Genomic DNA, 22,627 nt, shown 5'->3' with positions numbered 1-22,627 from the left:
AAGTAGGTGCCTGTGGCTGGATCTCAGCTGAGCTCTGGCTCCTGGGAACCAGACTGGCCTTTTGCAAAGAAGGGTGTGAGCCTGGACCCCTGGTCCCAGTTCTCGCTCCTGGAGTGGCCTAGTGGGTGCCCTGGTGGTCCTAAGAGTGCCAAGCCTGTGACCTTAGATGGATTTTGGCCCCACTGGCAATCTGCCTATGTACGGGAGCAGTTCAGGGTCATTTTGTAATATTCAGAGGCCTTGACCCAGATTCTCTGCTTTCCCGTGACCTGGGTGACATTCCGGGAATACTCAGGCCACGTGAGGGTCAGGGGAGGAACCACTTCCTGGAACTTTGATCAGCTCCAGGCTGCTGGGTCCACGCTGACCGCAGACCACACCAGACACCTTCTGCTCCCAAGGAAGAGCTAGGGCAGCAGGTCCTCGCCTGCCCAGCCCCTCACGGTAGGTCTCCTAGAGTCACTATAGGGCTCCTGGGTCAGGGGATGTGGGAGGAATATAGAGTCCTGGCTGCAGGGCAGGAGGGGAGCTGGCCACTCCTCCTAGGCTTCGGAGCATGTCCCCAACTCCCGGCAGGCTGAAGTATCCCTGTGCCCCTGCCCTGGAAGGAGAAGCCCCTGAGGTTCTCACTCACATGGGGTGGTGCTGGGCTGAGTGACGCAGGAGGCAGGTGGAGGTGGGGGCAGTCCAAGGTGAAAGCGACCTGGTCCTTGCACCCAGGGAGCTCCTAGTGAATGATGGGAATAAGCAGGGTGCCCTTATCTATGCTTGCCTGGTTCCACCCCACTGTGTGCCTGTCATCATGGTGTAATCGTCAGAAGCACCCCTTGGATTTCCAGAAGCGTTCTGGTTTAGATGATGAAGCATATATTCACTCTAGGAATAAAATGTGTAATCAGTTACCTTTTAGTGAACATTTACTGTTTGTCAGGCACTGTATTAAGTGCTTTATATTTACAATCTAATTTAGCATATTTAGCATGCCACTGAGTACAAAGTTAACCCTAAGGGATGGGGTTCTAATTAAGGATGAGGCTTCAATTAAGTTGAAGCTTAGAAAGATGAAGCGACATGCCCAAGCCCCTGCAGTGAGCAAAAAGCACTGTCAGAATTTGAACTCCATTAACTGAAGAGCCAGAACTGAAATACAGCCATGGACACATTCCGTTCAATTCAGCCCACAGGGCCTGGGCAGCTTCTCTGAGCTCAGCCCCGAGCCAGATGCGGGGGTGCACACCAAGTAGAAGATGCTGCAGGGCTCACTGGCAGGTGATGCAAATGACTAGAATACAGAGCAGTAGGACCCAAGTGGTCAACATAGGACATGCGTGACTTAGGGGATCCAAAAGAAGTGCAGTCAAGGAAGGCCTTCCCAGGAGGAGTGTGACTTGTACTGGCCTGGGAGGTAGGGAGGATGGGGACAGGAAGCAACAGGCGAGGCAGCCATTCTAAAGTGAGAGGGACTGTGTAAGCCAGGGTTAGAGCTGGGGCTCTGTGGGGGGCATGGGAAGAGAGGACAGTGCCCGGCTCACAACCCCCTTTTATTTCAGACCATTAGCTATCTTCCATCCAAGGATGTTATGACAGTGAGAGACAAGCTCTCTTGAGCCTTTGCACTGGAACTTTGAGGAAGGAAAAAAAAATCAAGGAAGCCCCTATTATGTGCCTGGAACTGTGCTATGTTTTTTACACAAAATTGTCTTAATTTTTATAATAATTTTCAATTTTATTATAAAAGCAATACCTTTTTATTTTAAAAGTGTAGAAAGTATGTGGTTTGGCAAAAGGAAAGATATTAAATCACCCACCATGCTATCGTTCAGAGATAACCATGGCAAATACTTTGTGTATAATCTGGAGCTATTTTGGGGGGGAAGGGGTCCACCCAGAGCAACTTCATTTACATAAATTCAGGTGTGGGTTGAAAGGGACTTATTAGAAATAACAAAAGATGCACCTCTCTTATCATTTGGGAAATTCCAAGAGTTTTTGGAGCTCTGTGCCAGGAACCAGGATGAAGACCAAATATATATGTCTGATTATATCACAACATTACACACCCAATGCTATGATGCCCCAAGGGATGAGAAATGTGCTTGTTATTTAATGGCCACAATAACTCTAACAATGCTGTAATTTAGCTAGAATTATTATTATCATAATTGCTGTTAATTTACAAATGCAGAAACTGGGACTCTGAGGGGTTTCTTCACTGCCTGAAACACACTGGGCAGCAGGTTGGGTAGGGCTTGCCCTCTGGGTAGGGACAGAAGCAGGAGCCTGTACCAGGTCAGACTACCTCAGCCATTTGGCTTATTTTTCTGGGTTGTGAGGGAAAGAGACTGTGGTCAAGGGAGCAGCAGGCCTTCCCTGGGGACCGAGGTGAAGGAGTCAGGGGCTCTGGGCTCCCATCACCCTCTGGAATGAGGGGGCATTAGCTCTGTGGTGGATGATGGACTGGCTTGTGGCACATACAGAAACATACCAACCCAAAAGCAATTTGAGAAGAGGAAAGAGTTCATTTGCAACCAGTACCACCGCCCCCTAAAAAAAAAACAAAACCAGGCTTGCTGAGAGCATGGAACATTTTTGTGGGCATTTCTGGTCTCTACATAAATGCAGAGGTGGTTTTTCAGATGGGAAACAGGAGTCTCTGGCTGCTGCCCACTGTCCCCTCTAGTGCCATCCTCTACAGTGTCTAGGCAGGGGCACTTCCCATCCCTAGAGCCCCCAGTGACCTGCTCCTGACAGTAGATGGAGGAAGGAGCCCTAGTCCAGGGCATCCTGGCCAGAGCCACTAGAATCTGTACTCCACTAAACCAAGGACAAAACAATCACATGTTGCTCTTGGCTGGGAGGAAAGAGTCAGAAAAAGTACTGTAGACAGTCATAAACCTCGCTAGTCCATAAATGGGGTGGCTAAATTATCTCATCAGTTATTCCACAGCCAACCTCTGTGACTGCTTCAGCACAAAGCTGGGGCTGGCCTGAACGCAAGATCATCAGGGTCACTGCTGCTGCTGAATATGCACTGTGCCAGGCCCTGTGTTTGGAGCTTTCAGTGCATCTTCTCATTCAGTCCTCAGAACAACCCCACGAGGAAGGTAGTATTGAAGCTCCTCGGATTGAAGATGAGAAAATCGAAGTCTAGAGAGGTTAGGTAATTCAGTGAAGGCCACACAGAAAATAAGGGAGGGAGATAAGATTTGAACCCAGACTGTCTGATTCCAAAGTACAAACTCTTAACCATTCTAGAACGATTAGGCGTGGATCATTTGGAAATTATCAGTGTTCAATACCCTCACCTCGAGTACCACCTCCTGCTTCCTCCCACCCCAGTAGATGGGAGCAAGAGGGATCTTGCCCTAAACTTCAGAGACCCTGTTCTGGCCCTGCTCCCACCATGACACCCCAAGGAGTGAGAAGTTTGCAAGACCAAAGGGACACGCCCATCAAGGCTATGTCCCATTTTATTTTATTATTTTATTTTATTTTTTTATCCTCACCCGAGGATATGTTTTATTGATTTGAGAGAGAGAGGAAGGGAGCGAGAAAGAGAGAAACATCGATGTGAGAGAGCATAGATCAGTTGCCTCCCATATACGCCCTGACCAGGGATTGAACTGCAACCTAGGTACGTGCCCTGACTGGAGATCGAACCCACAACCTTTCAGTGTACGGGACAATACTCCAATCAGCTGAGCCACCCCGCCATGACTGTGCCCCATTTTAAACCATGCTTTAAGTACTCAGGACCCAGGGCCTATGTTGATTGTCTCCCCAGGTCCATTTTCCTTAAGTCAACTATTTCACAAAAGTGCCTATGAGGTCTCTCTCCACTCACAGCACTGGAGAGAGTCAGGGGGAGTGCAGGTGACAGAGAGCTGGCTAGGTCCCACTTGTATATGTTCACAATGGGTCCCAAATGTGAGGAGCGGGCTTGCTTCCCCTCGCCCCCCCACCCCCCTGCCACTGCCTTGGTGTGGAAGCCATAGTGAGGGTGCCACAGCAAGCACCTTGCTTAGAACTCAGGCCATCAGTGCTGCTCCTGGCTCCTGGCTTCTCAGCTGTGTGCCCTTGGACCAGTTGCCATGGCTCTGGGACCCAGTTTCCCTGTTCTGGGTCTTCTAGATTTGCTCTGGGGATCTAGATATATATGTGGAAGCTTTGGAAATTGGCAGGTGAGAACAGTCCCGTCAGCTCTGCCCCCCACACACACATGGGAGAGTTTTCCCCTACCTCCCTCACCCACTTCTGCCTGAGCCATAGCTGATTTGTCTACACTTGACTTTTTGTGTGAGTCACCCTTTTGACTCAAATCCTGAATCTCAAGTTACTGCCTTTGTTGGAAAATTCGAAAGCATACATTTCCAAGTGACAGTGGATTAGAAATTAGAGGCACAGACCAGGGGAAGAGGGGACACCTTCTCAAGCTGGCTCAGTAGATGGGACTCTATCCCCATGAGGTTTTAGCTCTCCTTTCACCTGCACCTGCAGCTTTGTTCCAGCTTTCCTGATGGGATGGTGGGGACTCAAGACTGGTCTGTTTCCCCAGCCTGGCTGGGCGTCATTCACTCTGGGCTCAAGCCAGTCCAGGGAGGGGCAGGTCTGCCTCCCAGGCTGCTCGGCTCAGCTGTGCGGATTCAGTTCCACCAACACTAACTGAGCCCATCCTAAGTCAATACTGTGCTGGACGCTGAGCATAGAGAGAGGAGGACAGTCATCTTCTCACGGGAAGGACAGCCACGGGATCCTTCATTTCAGAGGACCGTGCTGGGTGCTGAGGTAGAGAAGTGCAGCACCAGGGCTCTTGTTTCTGGGCAGGGAAGGCATCTGTCAGGGCCCCTAGGGGTTTTGTGTAGGATCAGCAGCTGTGCGTGCATTAGAGGAGCCTCAAGGGAGGTGTGCACTTTCTGAGGGAGAAATTGTCCCTTCTCTATTGACTTGGCTGAAAAATTCCTGGAAAAACTGAGTTATTGAGTGTCTGAATGGGAGAAGGGTACAGGGGCTTTTATAAGCACCATGTGTGCTAGAGGCTTTTATACTTGAAGCCCTTTGACCTGAAGCTGGATTTAGAGATGGAGGCAGCAGCCGGAAGAGGGCAGCAGAGAGGCAGCGAGGAGCCAATTGTGACCGGTAACTGAGAAAAATTAGGATTATGTTATCTGAGGGTTTTTCCTCCCTACTTCTCCCTCCCTCCATTACTTTCAAATGTATTCTACTTAACGGGCATTTTGTTTTGCCTACATTTTTGGTGTTCAAATAATTTTTTTCTGTAATGATGGTGGCTTGCAACCTTTAACGATAATTAACATAGTGTATTAATTGCTCACTCTATCTCCGACCCTGATGTAAACCTTTACCTATATTTACTCATTTAATCCTCAATTAGCCTAACACAATAGGCACTATTATTATCTCCATTTTACAGATAAAAAATTGAAGCACAGGCTGATTAAGTAGCAAGCCCAAGGTCACAGAGTTGGGATGAGATGGAGCTGGAATTCTAATTTATGGAATCTGAACCACTACACCATGTAAATGATGATGTAGGTGGGAACAGCAGTAACCTGGGAGGTGCACACCCCCTAATGGGGCAACTAAGCCCCAGATGGTCTTGCCATGTAGGAACGTGAGTCCACTGCCCCTAAATCACCCCCAAATCTGGACTTTTAATGTGATATTTCTCAATTTTTACATGTTGGCTAATGGTTCATGCATAAAAAGAACTGAGACAAAAAATAAAAAATAAAAAACCCTACAGTTGTAACTTGAATCACCAACTTGTGATTTGTGGGTGGATGATGGCATTTTTTTTCTTAAAATAATTAATATTTCGTAAACTAAAAACCTGTTCCCCTTCCCTTAATTAAAACACAACTGCTGAAACAAAACCTCCTGGTCTGCGGAATCCCTACATCTGGGACCCCCTGTCCACACACTGTTGGAAGCTCCATGGCTTCCACGCTGGAAAGGCTGGGACACAGCGAGGCTAGGATGCTAAGGGGAGGAGGAGAGCATTTTGGCAGCGGTGCCAAGGGGCCCTCGAACTTATTTCCAGGTAAGAGCCCTCCTGGGGCTGAGGCTGCTGTCATCCTCAGCAGATGTGCAAAGAGCAGATGGTAAGACCGCTTCGTAATTAGGCTCTGGAATGTGCTGATATTTGGAAACTCAGGAAAAGTATGGTTTACAAATTTCCAATTCAGGAGTAATCTGCCCATATTTTACATATTATTTTAAAAATTCCACATGATCTGTAGTCTTGCATACTGCCTCCTTCTCTAATCTGGAAGGAACACAGGAGAGCTGGGTCTTGGTCCTGCCACTAACTTGCAGGGTGCCTGTGAACAGGCCATATGACAACTTCACTGTCAGGAGGTTAGAACCCTGGTCCCACTGACCTTGCAAGGCTGCTTTGAGGTAGTATGAACGCCATTAAAAACATAAACTTCTGTCCAAAAGGCCGGCCTCCCTGACAGAGCTAAGCCCTGCCTCTGGCTCCCCATCCAGTGAGCTGGTCTCCGCCCTCAGTAAAGGAACCACTTCTGTTTTCTCTCCCCACTCAGATCTAGGAAATGCTTCCTGGAGCCTGGCTGCACTGGGCCTGCCTCCTGCTCCTGGCCAGGCTCACCCAGCCCTGCCCTGTGGGTTGTGACTGCTTCGTCCAGAAGGTGTTCTGCACTGACGAAACGCTGGCCACCATCCCGCTGGACATCCCGCCCCATGCCACGGACATGGTCTTTGTAGAGACCTCGTTCACCACAGTTGGAGCCAGGGCCTTCAGCGGCAGCCCCAACCTAACCAAGGTAGTATTCCTCAACACCCAGCTCTGCCACTTGGAGCCAGATGCCTTTGGCGGACTGCCCAGGCTCCAGGACCTGGAGATCACTGGCAGTGCCTTTTCCAACCTCAGCGCTGAAACCTTCTCCAATCTGACCCCACTGGGCAAGTTCACTTTCAACTTCAACAGGCTGGAGGCTCTGCCCGAGGGCCTCTTCCACCACATGGATGCCCTGGAGTCCCTCCAGCTGCAAGGCAACCAGCTCCAGACTCTGCCTGGGAGGCTTTTTCAGCCTCTGAAAAGCCTGAAAACCCTCAACCTTGCTCAGAATCTCCTGGCCCAGCTGCCTGAGGAGCTGTTTGATCCCCTCAGCAGGCTGCAGACCCTGAGACTGAGCAACAACGCGCTCTCCAGGCTGCCCCACCATGTGTTTGCCAAACTGGGCAGCCTGCAGGAGCTCTTCCTAGATGGCAATTCCATCTCGGAGCTGCCCACGGATGTGTTCTCGCAGCTCTTCTGCTTGGAGAAGCTGTGGCTGCAGCGCAACGCCATCAGGCACCTGCCACCCTCCATCTTCTCCTCCCTGGGCAACCTGACCTTCCTGAACTTACAGGGGAACGCACTGCAGATGCTGCCTGCTGGCCTCTTTGCCCATACCCCAGGCCTGGTTGGCCTGTCCCTATCCCACAACCATCTGGAGACTGTCTCTGAGGGAGTCTTCGCCCAATTGTCCAACCTCAGTTCCCTTACGCTCTCACACAATGCCATTACCCATCTCCCAGCTGGCGTTTTCAGGGACCTACAGGAGTTGACCAAGCTCTACCTGGGCAGCAACAACCTGACGGCCTTGCATGCAGACCTCTTCCAGAACCTGTCCAGGCTTGAGCTGCTCAGCCTTTCCAGGAACCTCCTGACCACGCTCCCAGAGGGCATCTTCGACACCAACTACAACCTGTTCAACCTCGCCCTGCATGGCAATCCCTGGCAGTGTGACTGCCACCTGGCCTACCTCTTCAGCTGGCTGGGCGACAACAGCGACAGGCTCTTCAATATCCAGACCTACTGTGCGGGTCCTGCTTACCTGAAGGGCCAGGTGGTGCCTGCCCTGAAGAGAGAGCAGCTGGTGTGCCCTGTCACCCGGGACCACTTGGACTTCCAGGCCCTGGGGCTGGAGGACAGGGAGCCACGGAGTGGCTGGGCCCTGTCTACAAAGGAATGGGCAGCCCAGAACCAGTGCATCTACAGCAATCCTGAAGGCACTGTAGTGCTCATGTGTGATGATACCCAGTGTCGCCGGCTGAACATCCAGCTACCTCCTAGGCAGGGCTCGCGCTCCCCGGGAATGATGTACAATGCCACACAGGAGTGGGAACTGAAGTCGAGCTGTGGCATTGTGAGGGTCACTGTGTCTATTGAGGCTCAGGCAGGGGAGCCCTAGATGAAGGGTACACAGAGCCCTGTGCAGATGGCTTCTGGGGTTGGGCCAAGCAAGAGGGTGGGGCAAAGGGGAAGCTGAATCTAGTTTTTCAGATGCAAAGGATGGAGGTGGAAGAGGTGAAAGTGGCCAAGGGCACCACGCAGAGTCTCCTCCTCCTCTCCTTGTTCTTCATTACCCCCTCTCAGAGTCTGAGACCTAACAAGGTCTTTCTTAAGCTTTGCCAAGCACTTGTTAAAGCTGCATCATGGTCTGGAGAATAAAATAAGCCCACATCCCTGGTGTTTTTCTATTATTTAATTCCCACCCCACTCTTATCCTCACCCTGAAGTTCCAACTTTTAGGTACTATTTTACAAAATGGAGGCTACCTTTTTGGGGATCCAGTTCAAAGGCCAAATGTCTGTTTCTGTTTCTCCCCTTGGAAATTTGTTTTAATGGATATAGGGGGTGATAGAAGCAGAGGTGCCAAGAAAGATTAGTGACAAAGGTCTGACTTTGGTGTGTTAGGAACTCATGGCCTGAGCTTCTCCTTGGGGGTACTTCCATAACTTAAGAAGAAAGATGCTGCTCTGGTGGGTGTGGCTCAGTCAGTTAGAGCATTGTCTCACATAATGGAAAGGTGACAGGTTCAATTCCCAGTCACAGCACATACCCAGGTTGTGCATTCAACCCCCGGTCCTGGCGTGTACGGGAAGACAACCAATGGACGTTTCTCTCTCACATCGATGTTTCTCTCACTCTCTCTCTAAAAGCAATGAAAAAAATGTCCTCAGGTGAGGAAAGGAAAGAAGGGAGGGAGGGAGGGAGGGAGGGAGAGAGGAGAGAGAGAGAGAGAGAGAGAGAGAGGGAGGGAGGGAGGGAGGGAGGGAGAGAGAGAGAGAGAGAGAGAGAGAGAGAGAGAGAGAGAGAGAGAGAGAGAGAGAGAGGGAAAAGAAAGAAAGAAAGAAAGAAAGAAAGAAAGAAAGAAAGAAAGAAAGAAAGAAAGAAAGAAAGAAAGAAAGAAAGAAAGAAAGAAAAGAAAAGAAAGAAAGAGGAATAAAAAGAAAGAAAGAAACCTTGGGAAGTTCAAAGCCAGCTACTTGGCTTTCACTACACAAAGCTCCCAGGGGGCGCTGTTGCTGTGCATGTTCAGCAGACAAGATGGCTGTTCCCTGAGTTGAAAGAAAAGCACTGAGAGAAGAGGGGAAGCCAGTGAGCTGGGTGGGCTGGGACAGATGTGCTTCAGTCTTAGCTTCCTCACAGCATCTGACTCTGCAGCAGTCATCACTGCAAGTCCTCCCTCCTGCTTTCCAGGAGTCCACCCTCTTACTCAGCCTCGATCATTCTTTCAGTCTTCCTCAGCCACCTCTCCCATGTTTGTCTGCTCAGGGTGCACTGTCATTGGCCTTCCTGGGAAATCTCATGCATGCCCATGGCGTTGGATGCCCCTCTGTGCTGATGACCCCAAACCTCCATCTCAGGCTCAGGTCTTTTTGGCCCTAGTCCTGAGATATCCACCTGCTCAGCAGCCCTGGGTTCTATCATCATGGTCACAAACATGTCCCAACCAATCTCTGACAGCTACTCCTCCTGGAGACCCATCCAGCAAATACCAAGCCCAGGAGCTGGGAGTGTTCTCCAATCTCTCCTCCCCTTAACCCTCATGGCCAACTAATCAGAAAGTGCTTCTGAGTATCCCTCTCTCCATTTCTCCTTTCCAGTTCCCAGCCCAGGCAGGGAGGTGCTTTGTCATTCTGCACTGAATCATCTTGCAGCCTCCTACCTGTTTTTCCTGCTTGCAGCATGGACTAGCTGAGATGAAATGCTGGAGCAGGGGAGGGGGAAATGAATCAAATGCATAGCAGGGCCTCCAGGAGCTTGCACTCTGGTGGGAGCTTTCAGACGAGGGTACATGGGACAAGAACATAAGCAGAAAGGGTTCAGTGCTGAGCAAGCCCTGGGGAGTCCTGGGGAGGTGGAGGCCTGGGCCAGCACAGGCCTGCATTTGATCCCAGGCCCTGAGGGGGTCACAGGGAGAGCCAGCAGGGTGCTGGAGGTATGTGCCAGAAGAGCCAAGCCATGGAGACCGGTAAGTGGTGAGGTCAGGGCTGTGGGCGCCTGAGGCAGGGTACTTGTGGGGGAGGAAAGGAGGAGATAAGAATGGAAAGCCAGCTGGAGCCAGACTCCCTAAGGCCTTGAGGGTCCAAGAGAGAAGCTTGGGTATTTATGAAGGTTGCCTGGCAGTTACTGAGGGACTTTATGGAGAGCAGGTCCACACTCCTGCCTGTGCTTTAGATGGTTGGCTGAGTGCAGCTGGAGGGGAGCAAGAGGCAGGGAAAACAACATGGCCTGTTGTCTGACCTGAGGTCAGAGCCACAAGGGCCAGGGATGCTAAGGAAATAGGATGAAAGTTTTCAGCATTGGAAGAGCACCCACACAGAAGGATTAAAAAAACCTTAATATGAATTACTGAGATGTGACTTCAAATGATAGAGGTGTCACTTGGCACCTATGAATCCTACAAAAATTAGAAAGCTGGATCATGTCCTGTGTGGGTCAGGGTGTGGGCCTGGGGGGCTCTCCTGGTACTGCTGGTGGGCACAGTCTTTCGAAGGACACTCTAGTAGGTCTGGGTCACAGAAAGGGTTTGCTGAGGAGGTCAGGGGTCAAGTGGGTAAGGTTGGAAGATGGGGGACAAGGAGAAACCTGAAGTGAGTCTCAGGTTTTTGCCTGGATGACAGGCAGGACAGTGAAGCGATTAACCAGAGGCAGGAGCAGGTGTGAGGAGAGGAAGGAGCAGGATGCCAGCTTTAGACAACAAGGTATACTTTTACCTCATCTCCCATGATGAGCTTTAAAAAAAAAAAAAAAAATGCTTCCTAAGGCTCAGATCACTTCAATTTTTAATTTCAGCAGGTTTGCCAAAGGAACAGACTCTCTCTCCAATTCCTTTGGTTCAATTCCCAAAAGCATTTGGTTTAAGAATAATTTTGACCAGTTCCTTTCAAGGTTGAGGAACTCGACCTCCCCACGATGGCCGAGGCTCTTAGTGACTGAGAGTTCCATAACCCGGCCCCAGTCTGTGCTCTTGTCATGGAACCCCAAGGGCTGTTCAGTTATGAGGGGCCCGATTGCCTGCCGCCAGAAGCATAACTCTCAGCACCAGAGTTTGGTGAAAAGAAAAAGGACTGCTTATTTAAAGATTATGCAGATTTAGATCTGTGGAGTTCCCAGCTTCCTTGCAAAGAAAGCATGGATCTCTCCTCTACCTCTCTGCAATACCAAGTGATTCTCTTTCTCTTCCTTTCTCTTTGTAAATCACTGAGTTCTCCTCTGCCGGCAGCCACGTGGTGCTCTCTTCTTCCTCTCCTCTTTTCTTCCTCCCCAAATGTCTGCCGCCCTCACCTTAAATCTCTGATTGTGGCCTGTGATGCAGTAGGCATGGTAACTGGTTCCAACCATTCACAGAACCTTCCACAGGCCTTGCTTATTCACTGCTCATTATTCCTTGGAGCTGTGGAAGAACCGAAGCCATTTACATAATTAAGACCCTAGCTACCAGCCATAGATATGCAAAGGCATCTTGAAAGCTGTTTCCCTTCCCCCATCCTCCAAACCACAGGCTCTGGGGTTTTCTGGGGGATCCCACTCTGTAACACTCTCAGTGGCCAGGCATACCGACCCACCCCATTGCATTAGGTTGCTGGACTCCAGCTGGTGTGTGGTCCACTGCCTGTGGAAGAGGTCTCCACACCTAGCAATTAGAGGTGTTTCACAAATTTCCAGCTCATGGTCCAAATAGTTATGTGTCCACTGCTAGGGATAAATGAATAAGGGGATCTAACAGACATTTCTTTTAATTATATTCTTCCCTCAAATATAACTTTTTATTAAGTGAAAATATAATAGTTTGTCTCTGTGCCAAATGGTGTTGGGGAAGGGGCACTGGCCAACTGCCAGTGCTTGTGTAGTCTGGGGTAGGTAAAGCCAGAGTCACTGTACTCTTTTGTATAGGATTTCCAGATTTAACACAAGAACATATGTATATTGCATGGGACGTGCTTATATTAAAAACTAGTCATAGTTTATCTGAAATCCAAATTTAACAGAGCAGCCAGTACTTTATCTGGCGACTCAATGACCTGATGAAGGTGGCGAAAGACAATGAGGTGGAGGTGAGGGTGTTGGATGGTCCTCCTCAGGGCTGGGGGGCCAGAGTCAAGTCTGCAATGGTGGAAGTCCTGACCACTTGGGGGCCACTGCAGTCTTGAGGTTGCAGCTGACAGGAAGCAGGAGGCATCCAGCGTCCTGCAGCTCAGACTGAGGTAAGCAGGTGAAGCGTCAGGTCCGAGTGTGCCATGCACCCCAGGGCTCCTTATGTCCTGCTGCGGGGCTCCTTGTGGGATGATCCCAATCTGATGCAACTGTAGAGCTTTTGATGAGCTCTGGACTAGAAACCAGGACACCTGGTTCCTCCCTTCCTTAACACTCAGTCTTTGGCAAATCATGGCTCCCCTCTGGGCCTTGGTTTCCTCATCTATATAAATAGGAGTTTGGTTCTCATTGCGGGTTGAGTCCTAGATCACCTGGGGAGGTTAAAAAAAAAAAAAAACAACAGTAGGTGCCTGGGCCCATTTCCAGAGAGTCTCATTCAATTGGCTTGGGGGAGACCCAGATATCAGTTTCGTTTTGTTTCTTTAACTGCCCCAGAGATTCTAATGCTCAGCCAGCATTGACAACTCAAGGCTCGATTTTGCCGAGTTCCAGGTTATACCACTATCTGTAGCTATACCCAGGGCAGTGGAGCCAGTGCTAGCAGAATTAGAGCCCCCCTAGTGTAATGCTTTGCATGATTTCATGAACAGAACAAGCCACCACCCTGGGAATAAAAATATTTCATAGGATTTTTTATTAATGGACATTTTTTATTTTACCATCCCTGTGTTCTCAGTAGATTTTGAAGAAACAAGAGGTCGGGTACATACTGCCTGTTTTCTGGCAGTATGAGGATGGCTGATTCATTCCAAAGCACCTCCTTCCCGCAGGTGGGACTCCTTGCCCATTGCCTTGCATGTTACAGCGTTCTCAGTGATTATCTGCTACTTGCCTGCAAGGTAACCTTGGCCGAGCTCTCTGTGCGGCAGTTGCCTCTTTCTCATACTTTTTATCATGGGCATAATAGTACCCAGCTCATAATCTTACCGGTGAATCTTGTAAAGAACCCCAAACAATCACACATGGTATGTTCTTTTAAAAAAGTTATCTATAACTATTATTATTTCTAGAGAAGTGTGGTTGTGTGTTGGGAGAGGAAAGAACTGGCCAATTGCTTGGCCAACGCATTTTTGTGTGTTTCCATTTGGTGTTTCTGGAAGGACGTTGAAATTGCTGTTACTATATCACAATTATGTAATTTGGGAGGACTGGAAATGCCATTTACAAAATTTTCAGTGCTAACAGTGGATATTGGAAAACTGGACAGCGCTGCCAAAGATGAGGCCACTTAGCACAACGCAAGTTCAAAATGAATTCTTTCTCACGCGGTTTTTAGCTTGCAGCTGCAGGCAATTCAATATTTCACAAAACTGCAAAAGTTCCGATTCTGGGTCTCAGGCGCCCCATTGTGGCCTACTGGAAGAACGGCTCTCCTAAACGGCGGTAATAATCCTTAACTAGGCGACGCCGCGTTTTATTCTCAGGAAGGCACAACGTGGTCCCCGAGACGCGACAGCCGCGACAACCGAGCGCATTGACACTCCCCAGCAGGCGGGTGGAGCTGCCGAGGCTCTGTCTCTTGCAACTCTGGGAATGCGGTGGGTCCGCTGGGTGCCCGCGACCGAGGAGCGGCCGGTGCGGAGGCTGAGGTCCTCCCCGGGCGGCACCACCACCTCACCGCGTATGGATACGCTGGGGTGGTCTAGCTCGTCCTAGAGATGATGCAGGTCCTGGATGGTGCGACAACGCTGCAGCGCAGTGAGCCGTGAGATACTGCGCTGGGTAAATCCTGTCCTGTGGTAGTGATCTGCGCCTCGCAGCGACCCCTTAGGTAGAAACCACAGTTGTCTCCGGGTCTCAGTCTCCAGGAGCTCCGGAGCATATACATTTCTGGAAGATTGTGCTTTGTTTTCTTTGGAATTTTACCTAGAGTTGTTTAGCGTTTGGGAAAATCTTTCCGCCTTTGGGAATGCTTAATCTTTATGTTAAGAAGCTAAATAGAAAGAGAAAGCAAATTCAAGTCACTCTTTATTCTTAAATTCACCCTTTACCCCGTATAAATAGGGAGATCCTCTAACTACTTTACCAGGCCTTGGCCAAGCATTTGCACATGGAAATGAGTATTTTTAAAAAAAACAATAAACACCCTTTAATTTCTAATTCATTACAGTTAGAACATTTAGTTATAAAAGTCTCTGTGAGATCTGATTATATTATCTGTGAAATTTATTTTAGGAGACCGAAGGGGCTGTTAGGATTATTTGCTATAAAAAGGGTGTTGGATCTGTTAGCAAGGAGATCCACTGTTCCAAAGTAACAGGAGCAAAGGCTAGATGTCAGGGTCTCCAGAGAAACAGAACAAGTAGGATTTATAGAGGGATATAGAGGAGAGATTTATTAGAGGACTCAGCACAGGGAATTACAGAGGCGAGAAGTCCCGCTATGTGCCACCCACGAGCTGAGAACCGGAAAGTGGGTGGGAGCCCGAACACCTGAGAACTGGGGCCTCCAGGGGCCAGGAGAGGAGGGACATCTGGGCTCAACCAGAGAGAGCAACGTCACCCTTCCTCCGCCTTTGTGTTCTATCCCGGCCCTCAGTGGGTTGGAGGATGCCCACCCACATTGGTGAGGGCCATTTTCTCCACTCAGTCTACGACCCAAATACCACTCTTTTCAGGAAACACCCTCACAGACATACCCCCCGAGGTATCTTGCCGGGCGTGGAGTATGGTGGGCACTGGGGGGACGGTTCAGCCAGAGCCTAGGCTCTCAGACCTCTGGAGGCAGCTAGACTTCGGGGCCACTGTGGCCTTCTAGCCTGACCCCTCAAGAACTGTGCACTGGCCTCCTGATGCAGCCCAGCCTTCCTTGGCAGCAGGGACTGTCTCCGTGAGCCTCCCTGTGCCATCCCTGCCAGCCTAACCAAGCGGACACCCCTGTCTGAACAACAGCCCTTCAACCCCCTCAATCATCCCAGCACCCCCACCATCCCAACTCCAGTCTGACACCCCTAGTCTCAGCTTCCCACAGGCTGCTGCTCCTCCCAAGGTGCAACCTTCAGAACAGCCATGGTGTGAGGCTGTGTCGTCCCCTGCCTGTGGGTGGAGCACCTTTCTGCAGGCTTGGGGCTCCTGGGGTCCCTGGGGCTCTGGGCCAGCAGCCACATGGCAGACAGGAAAGCCATTGTCCTTGATGCTGTTGTCTGACAAGTTCCATCCACTGCGGACTCCTGGGTTTTTTATTTTCCTCAGAACAGTGTGACCGGCCTGCCTGGGGCCTTTGCTTCCAATCCTGTAGAACAGATTGTCCCAACAACAGCTTTTCCTTGTCAAGCTGGATTTCACTGAAATTCCAGAGACTCTGGCTGGCACCAGCGTTCATGGAGAGGTAGATACTTCATGGTCAAGGACATTCCTGTGATCGCACAGGGAATGTTAATGCTCCTGCACGGTTGACAAAACGGGAATTTGTGCAGTGCTTGTGCAAGACCTTTGGAACAGGAGCACTGACTGTCTAGCAGGCCAGGTGTTGCCACAGGGCCCACCTTCACCCTGAGGCCCGTTGCCGTGACGTGCAAACACCACCCTGCCAGCTGCAGAAGCATAGACTCTGTCTTGAGAATGACATATAGAGCCAGAAAAGAGACTGTTCGATGACCCTGAGAGTTGGAGAACCATTCTTATACAATACTGACACTTCTTTGTTGCCCAAGGGACCAGGGTGCTAGCCGACCTTTGTGGACTTGGCAAAGAGAGTGATCGCTGCCCTCCCCAAGAACATCTTTCAGAGACTGTCCCGCTGACGCTCTTCCACTAGCAGAAGCCAGAACTGATACCACCCTTCAGGGCTCAGGACAAACTGCTGTACCTGCTTGAATTGAACATCCAGGATAATGGTACCAAGTTTTTTTCTGGGAATTCCTTGAACTGGAAATGATGAATTTGGAAAGCAACCTCCCTGGAGGCTCTTGTCTCCTGCCTTCTTTGGGTCAAACACACACAGGGACACGAGGCTCCAGCTCGCGGGGTCACTCCCAGTCCGCCGCTCTCCCAGGAGCCGGCTGGGTGGAACCCCTGACAGCTCTGTGCTTCTGCCAAGTCTCCCTCAGGCAAGAAGCTAGTGGTTTCTCACAGCCAGATTTCAGCTCTGCCTTCGGGAAACATGGATTTGGGAGACACAGACATCAGCACAGAGGCCGATTTCATCACCTCTTTGGAGGGGATGTGTTTTCTTCTCTTGCGAAATCTTAAGAGTCTCTCCCAGCCTTTGCCAGGGTGGTAAGATTGTCTCAAAGGGCTGTTGCAGCCCCCTCTAAGCTCTCATCCATGACATTCCTCCTCAGGTGGCCCCGGAGGATCCCAGGTGGGTGGAGCTGTCAGCCTTTCCCTGCGGCCCTTGTGCAACACCTCAGCGGCCTTTTTTGCTTATAGATGGCCTCCCTGAGGCTACGCCATCCTCAGGGGCATCAAATCGTCACCGATGAGCGCCCCGGCAGTTGCCACCCCTCGAAGCCCACCACAAGGAACTTCCTGCCACATCCTCATCAGCCTCCTCTGTGCGAACTTCAGCTCTCAAGCGCCCCCTACTGATTCTCAACTTTAGCCCCCCATCACCTGCCCCCAGGCCCAGAGTACCAGTCTTTGAGGTTTTTCTAGCGTTGGATCAGAGCCCAGGCTCCTTTGGGATCTACTTCCTTCTCTCCGACTTCAAGACCCTCTCCTCAGGGAGCGCTTCACCACCAGGTGGCGCTGACCTCCTCCGGGAAGGAGCGCTCATTCACTGTGAGTCCTGGGAGGTCCTGCAGCCGACGCCTCCCTCAGTCCCGTTTTACTTTTCCCACAGCAAATCCCCATGTGTTTTTGCCCACCCTGTTCTCAGAAGCACAGCAAACACTCAGAGGTAGCTCCACTGACCTCTGGTTTTGGGGGTGGCGATTAAGATCAACACACTCTCTGCAATACTTACACCTGTACCTGAAGCTTGGGTCTTTTGTCATCTCCACCAGTCAAGCCATCGACCACTGCACCCCAGAGGCCTTTCCCTGTGCCATCGAGGCTGAGAAAGCGGCCAGGGAGGTAAGTGAGTCCAGAACAAAGTTCCTCCCCTATGAGAAATCCCATCAAGTCACCCTGAAGCCAGTGTGGACACACAACTACTCCTGCACCAAAGTGGACTCATAACTGTCAGGAGAGGAGAGGGGACCTCTGGCTTAGACTTGGAGGCTGAATGGGGGGATCTGTATTCAGTCCCTGGACTGATTCTATTTTTGTTCTGAAATCTGTGTGTCAGTCATGATTCTTTGGTATATGATAATTGTTTTTGACATCTGTGAAGCAGGCAAACTTGTGATGTCTTCTGGAGTCTTTAAACTTGGCTCTATGAAGCTGGCATATCCTAATAAATGGCAAGCCAAAAGCCTCAGGGCCTTTGCAGTAAGTATTGTTAGATCCATTGCATTCACGCACAAACACATCCCGTATTTAAATCAAAATATAATAACTCATTCATACAAAATTTCCCTATCTAACCTCTACACCTCCAAATTAGAGCTCTAAGCCAGGAAAAAATAAAAAATGTCTTTCATGCAGCCAAGATCAGTTTCCAGGGCCTTAGATGGAAGCATTTGCTCAAAGGAACATTCCTCCACCCAGAGTCTGTTCACTTTTATGTTAGATGCAAGTCCATGAAGACACAAACTTCAAGAGCAGAGCAGCCTGGGCCATTTAGTGGGAGGCAGCGGGGTAGCTCCTCAGGGCACCACGTTATTCCATCACAGAGCTGGGAGTCAAAGCTGAGCTGAGGTACATAATGACGACCCCGAGCTGCCTGGAAAAAGTGGTTATGTAAATACTGTCTTCATTTGCATGTCCTTGAAAGCAGAGCCTGGGGCAAGGACTCAGATGCAATTTAATTAGGAGATGATCTCTGAAGCAGGATCACAAGACAATAGGAGGAAAAACCAACACAAGTACTGTGGAAGCAGGTGCAAAGGGCACTGGGGTTTGATTCCTTAAGCACTGCCTGAGAAGCACCCATAACATTCCCAGAGCTGCCCTCCTAAAGGACAAGACGTGGAACATTTATTCACCTGCAGCTTCCACTCCCCCACTATCCTGAGACATGGGCATGGGGAAGACCATGGGGTCTAGTGACAATTGAAAGCCAGGCTTGAAATGGACAGCTCCTGTCCACGACTAAGTACAGAAGCTGCTGTTGAAAAATGGGCAGGATGAAGGCCTCTGTGGCAAGCACCCTCTATTTATAGCAGCAGCTGTAAACTCTAAAGGGTGTTAAATGCGTTATCAGTTCACAGGAAAAGCCCTCAAGTTAAATCAAGAGGGCTCTGGGCCCACAGTGTCTTTGAGGATGTTGGAATAGCCCGGGCAACAGTGATGTGTGCTCCTGTCAGTACCATGGGTGCCATAGTGTATGTGGGCTGTTTTAAGTGGAAGCACCAGGACAGTTTTAATTAATCCTGGATCCAGCCCTCAAGACACTTAAATGCAGCTCCTTCTACACCCTCTTTCACAGCTTTCCATTACCGCTGAGCTGTTTCCTTTGCACCTCTCTTGGGCTGGTGCGAGGGTATGATGCTTTTGTTCATTGCACGAATGTTCCCTGGGGTCTTAGGTGAGGCTCCTCAGTACAGACCTTGAGATGAAGGTCCAGATGCAGGTGATTTCTTGCAAGGAAGGGATCGTAGGAGAAACAGAACAGAAACAGATATTGTGTTGCCATGGAAATGGGGTCTTTTCAGGAGGTTGTGAGGAAAGCATTTCTGGGGACCTGAGCACAGAAGGACAAGGTTTACTGGTGAGGTTTACAGTAGAAGCAAAGTCAAAGGACTGTCTTGGGTTCAGCTCTGGTGTCTCATTTCCATCTGTCCCACCATGGAAAAAGTCCAGCCTTTTCTTCATCAAGCTCAGAAATAGGGCCAATGTCCAGAAAGTCTGTGCCATCGCTTTAGTCCATGTCTGTCCCCATCCAACTAGCATAATCTGTTCCCGGCTGTGCTTCAGTCATGGTTGTGCTTCAGTCATCGCTGTGCCAGGCCCTGGAGTCTGTGCAGCTCTGGGCCACAAGCAATTGCTAATGGGGCAAGTGCCAGAGAGAGAGAGCTCGCCTTTGTTAGGCTGATATATTGATATATTGCTTCAGGCTTGGGAAGGACCAGGCACCTTTTCAAACTAACCAATCAACTCCCCAATCCTTCATGGGCTTGTTTTGGGTCCTTCTCCTAACCAATCCATATCCTAGATCTTCCAGGGTTCTGTGTCCCTTACCTAATCCAATCCTTTCCCCAGGCTACACAGATAGGCCTTTATGGTCACTGTCTTAGTTCCTACTGTGCATGCCTCCTAGGAGAAGCACCTTACCCAGCACCATCTTGACTTTTCCTGGGCATGTGTCCAGCAGAATTTCCCCTCCTCCTTCCCCTAATCATCCGGTACCATGGGCACCCAGGGGAAATTGGAAAGCTGGTCCTTTCTCCCTACACAGGGGAGGGGTAATCCCCTTGGCGGGGCAATGCTGTGATCCTTGATCCTTGGGGGGAGTGTGTGAAGCTGTAGCTTCCTAGTAGATTAGGCTTCTCTATGTCTGATTCGCTTTGCTCCCTGTATTTATTCACAGCTAGCAACCTATGCTAACAGTAGGAAGAGGAGCAGCATGGGATTTCAAGAGGACATTTTCAGAGTTTGTCCCAACTTGAGCCAAGGAGCTGTCCTCCTTTTTCCAAATGGCACATAAACCTCAACTGTCCAATATAACTTTAGGTATCATGTTGCTATGGCACTCCTGCATGTACATCCATGGTAAATTTTGGAATTTTCTCCCGTTATCCATCCATGTTAATTTGATGATTAGCTCAGCTAGAAGAACTTAGAAGGTGGGAGGAAAATTATATTTGACCCCCACACTTAACTATATTTATGTTTTTACTCTGTATCCACTTGGTTTTCATACCTCCTGCCCCCAAGTGCCCTATCCCCCAGGAGACCTGGATCCTCCATCTGGCCTGGTGACTTTAAGGACCTCAGTTTCCCATATGTAAATTCAGGGATCCGACTCTGTGAGACGCCCCTCCCCCCTTCTACCCTTACAGCTTTGGGGTCACTGACGACACACGTGATGGCGTGTGTGTACTGACAAAGAGTATACTTTTAAGCAATAGTTTGGTCACTTCGTATTTTTTAATCTAGGGAGTCATGATTGAAATTCTATAATAAGTCTGTTGATGAAACAACAAATTGTGTTATTAGCTGGTTGGGTGGAATCATGAACATTCTACTTCTGTGAATTCAATCACAAGAGCTTGGGAGAAAGACTGAGAACCAGAAAGAGAGGATGTGGGGTGGGTCTGTGATTTTAGATGGATGCTTTTAGGGTGGGGAAGTAGTTAAGGGGAATCAGGCTTGAGAACAAAAGGTAGAAAGAAAAGGTAATCACCACTTGAGGCTAGGCCAAAAGAAGTGTCAACAGCGGAGCTACAGTATCATTTGGCTTCTGCCCACCCACCTGGCAAAGCCCACACTGACCCGCTTTTTCCACGGAGGGGCCAAGGGAAGCCCTTGCTGTGTGGGCACCTTGGTGGCTTGCAGGGGCCACCAGGACCTGAGGAACCACGTGGATGGTGGCTGCTGTTCTGCTTCCTGGAGCTCATCTTGGAAGGATCAGCATTTTGAGTGATGAGAGTTTTCCTGCCTGTCTCCGGCATCCATAGTCTTATTGGCAGGCCATGGGAACATCTCAAAGCTGTGTGCTCCCAGCTAATCAGTTCTGTGCCTGGGAAGGGACGCTGGCTGCAGAAAATGCTTGGGGCTGGGGTCAGGTCACAGAGGAAGCCTGAATGCCAAGCAGTCATTAGGGGAGATTGATGGAGGAGGAGTGCCTTTCGGGGGAGGCCCCAGGCCTGCTGCAGTTTCATTGCGGTTATTTATGGCCTTGCTGGGGTGTCAGAAACCGGGCTGACAGCTCGCTGTAAGCTGACCTGGCTGGCGCACAGCCTGCAGCCTTCTGCCGGCCCATCCCTCAGCTTGAGGAGTGTCAGCCTCAAAGACAGGGACCAGATGCAGTAGGTGTGGAAGGAAGGATTCCAGAACGCATCCTAACCCTGAGACCTCTTTATCCGGGAGAGGCGTGTGCACGCACAGAACACATGCTTGTACCCCCTAAATATTTATATAAGCAGACAGTTGTGAAACAGACCTAGCACAGCCAGCTTTATTCTTATGTTTGGTGCAGGGGAAGGGGCCACAAATAATCCCAAACAGTAAGTAATCCCAAAGCAGTTCTTTGTCACTAGCTTGGGGAAGGTACAGCAAAGGTCTTTTTGTTTGCTTGCTTGTCTTGGTTTGCTTGCTTTTGGGGTGTGTGTGTGTGTGTGTGTGTGTGTGTTTCTTTTGGCAACAGAAGTACCAATGTAATCCTGTTTAATTTTCCTGAGCTTTTGTTTTCCATGCTGACTGACATGGCGGGTCAAGGAGGTCCAGGAATGTTCCAGATGCTAAGGGCTAAGCTGAGATGGTCAGATGTCTGTGGGTAAGTCGGTCACCTCAGCTCCATACAGCAGGACCCACTACTGTGACCAGTAGTGGCCTGGCTGATGGTGGCTGGAGTGGGGTGAGGGGCAGTGGTGTGCAGGCGGATGTGGTGTGTGACCACTGTCTTTTGTGTTCCCTCCATCCCTGCCTGTCTGCCTCAGTGACCATCCAGGGATCTAGTGAAATGATGTGAAATGATGCAGGAGCAAACACTGTGTGCTATAAAGCTCCTGCTGAGATGCATCAGTGGGGAATTTCTCTCCCTGGAGGGCCTCCCTGGGAAGTAAGTGCAGGTCCAGAGGCAGAGGCCAGAGTTTGGTCTGGGAAAGCAGAGCAGGATTCAGTGTTCGGGGCCCTTGGGAGAGCAGCTCCCTGTGGGGTGCAGCCTTGGGGAGAGGGTAGGCTATGGGGGTTGGGGGTCCTGGGGAGGGAGGAAGTGATGCTCCACTGGAAGAAAGCTGCCTGACATTTGAGGACCTCTGGAGTCTTAGTCTGAGAAATAAAAATAAGTATAATTTGGTGGTTCGATGAAGCCACCTAAGCTAACAGGCTGAAGGGGGATCATGGTGCTGGGTCCCTTTATATCCTTCCATCTGTTTACAGATGATCCTCTATGCATCCCCACAAGAGACCACAGCCTCATGCAACCAATCTGTGAAACCGGAAAGCTTTA

General features: G+C 50.0%; 1 protein-coding gene across 1 annotated transcript; it reads left to right on the top strand.

The window, feature by feature from the left end:
* Positions 1-319: 319 nt before the first annotated feature.
* On the top strand, positions 320-8,494 carry CPN2 (carboxypeptidase N subunit 2). The gene is made up of 2 exons (XM_090282870.1): positions 320-444; positions 6,567-8,494. The coding sequence occupies exon 2, from the start codon at positions 6,576-6,578 to the stop codon at positions 8,217-8,219; it is 1,644 nt and encodes a 547-aa protein (XP_090138996.1). The 5' UTR covers positions 320-444; positions 6,567-6,575; the 3' UTR covers positions 8,220-8,494.
* Positions 8,495-22,627: the final 14,133 nt, after the last annotated feature.

This window comes from Furipterus horrens, unplaced genomic scaffold (genome assembly GCF_987537825.1).
Source record: "Furipterus horrens unplaced genomic scaffold, mFurHor1.1.pri manual_scaffold_1, whole genome shotgun sequence".
In the NCBI taxonomy this organism is placed as follows: Eukaryota; Metazoa; Chordata; class Mammalia; order Chiroptera; family Furipteridae; genus Furipterus; species Furipterus horrens.
The sequence above is the reverse complement of the archived record's forward strand: the minus strand, read 5'-3'. Positions and strand labels throughout refer to the sequence as shown.

What these genes read in the sequence shown, in the direction of transcription:
- CPN2 (XM_090282870.1), top strand. Translation starts at nt 6,576, where the DNA reads ATGCTTCCTGGAGCCTGGCTGCACTGGGCCTGCCTCCTGCTCCTGGCC.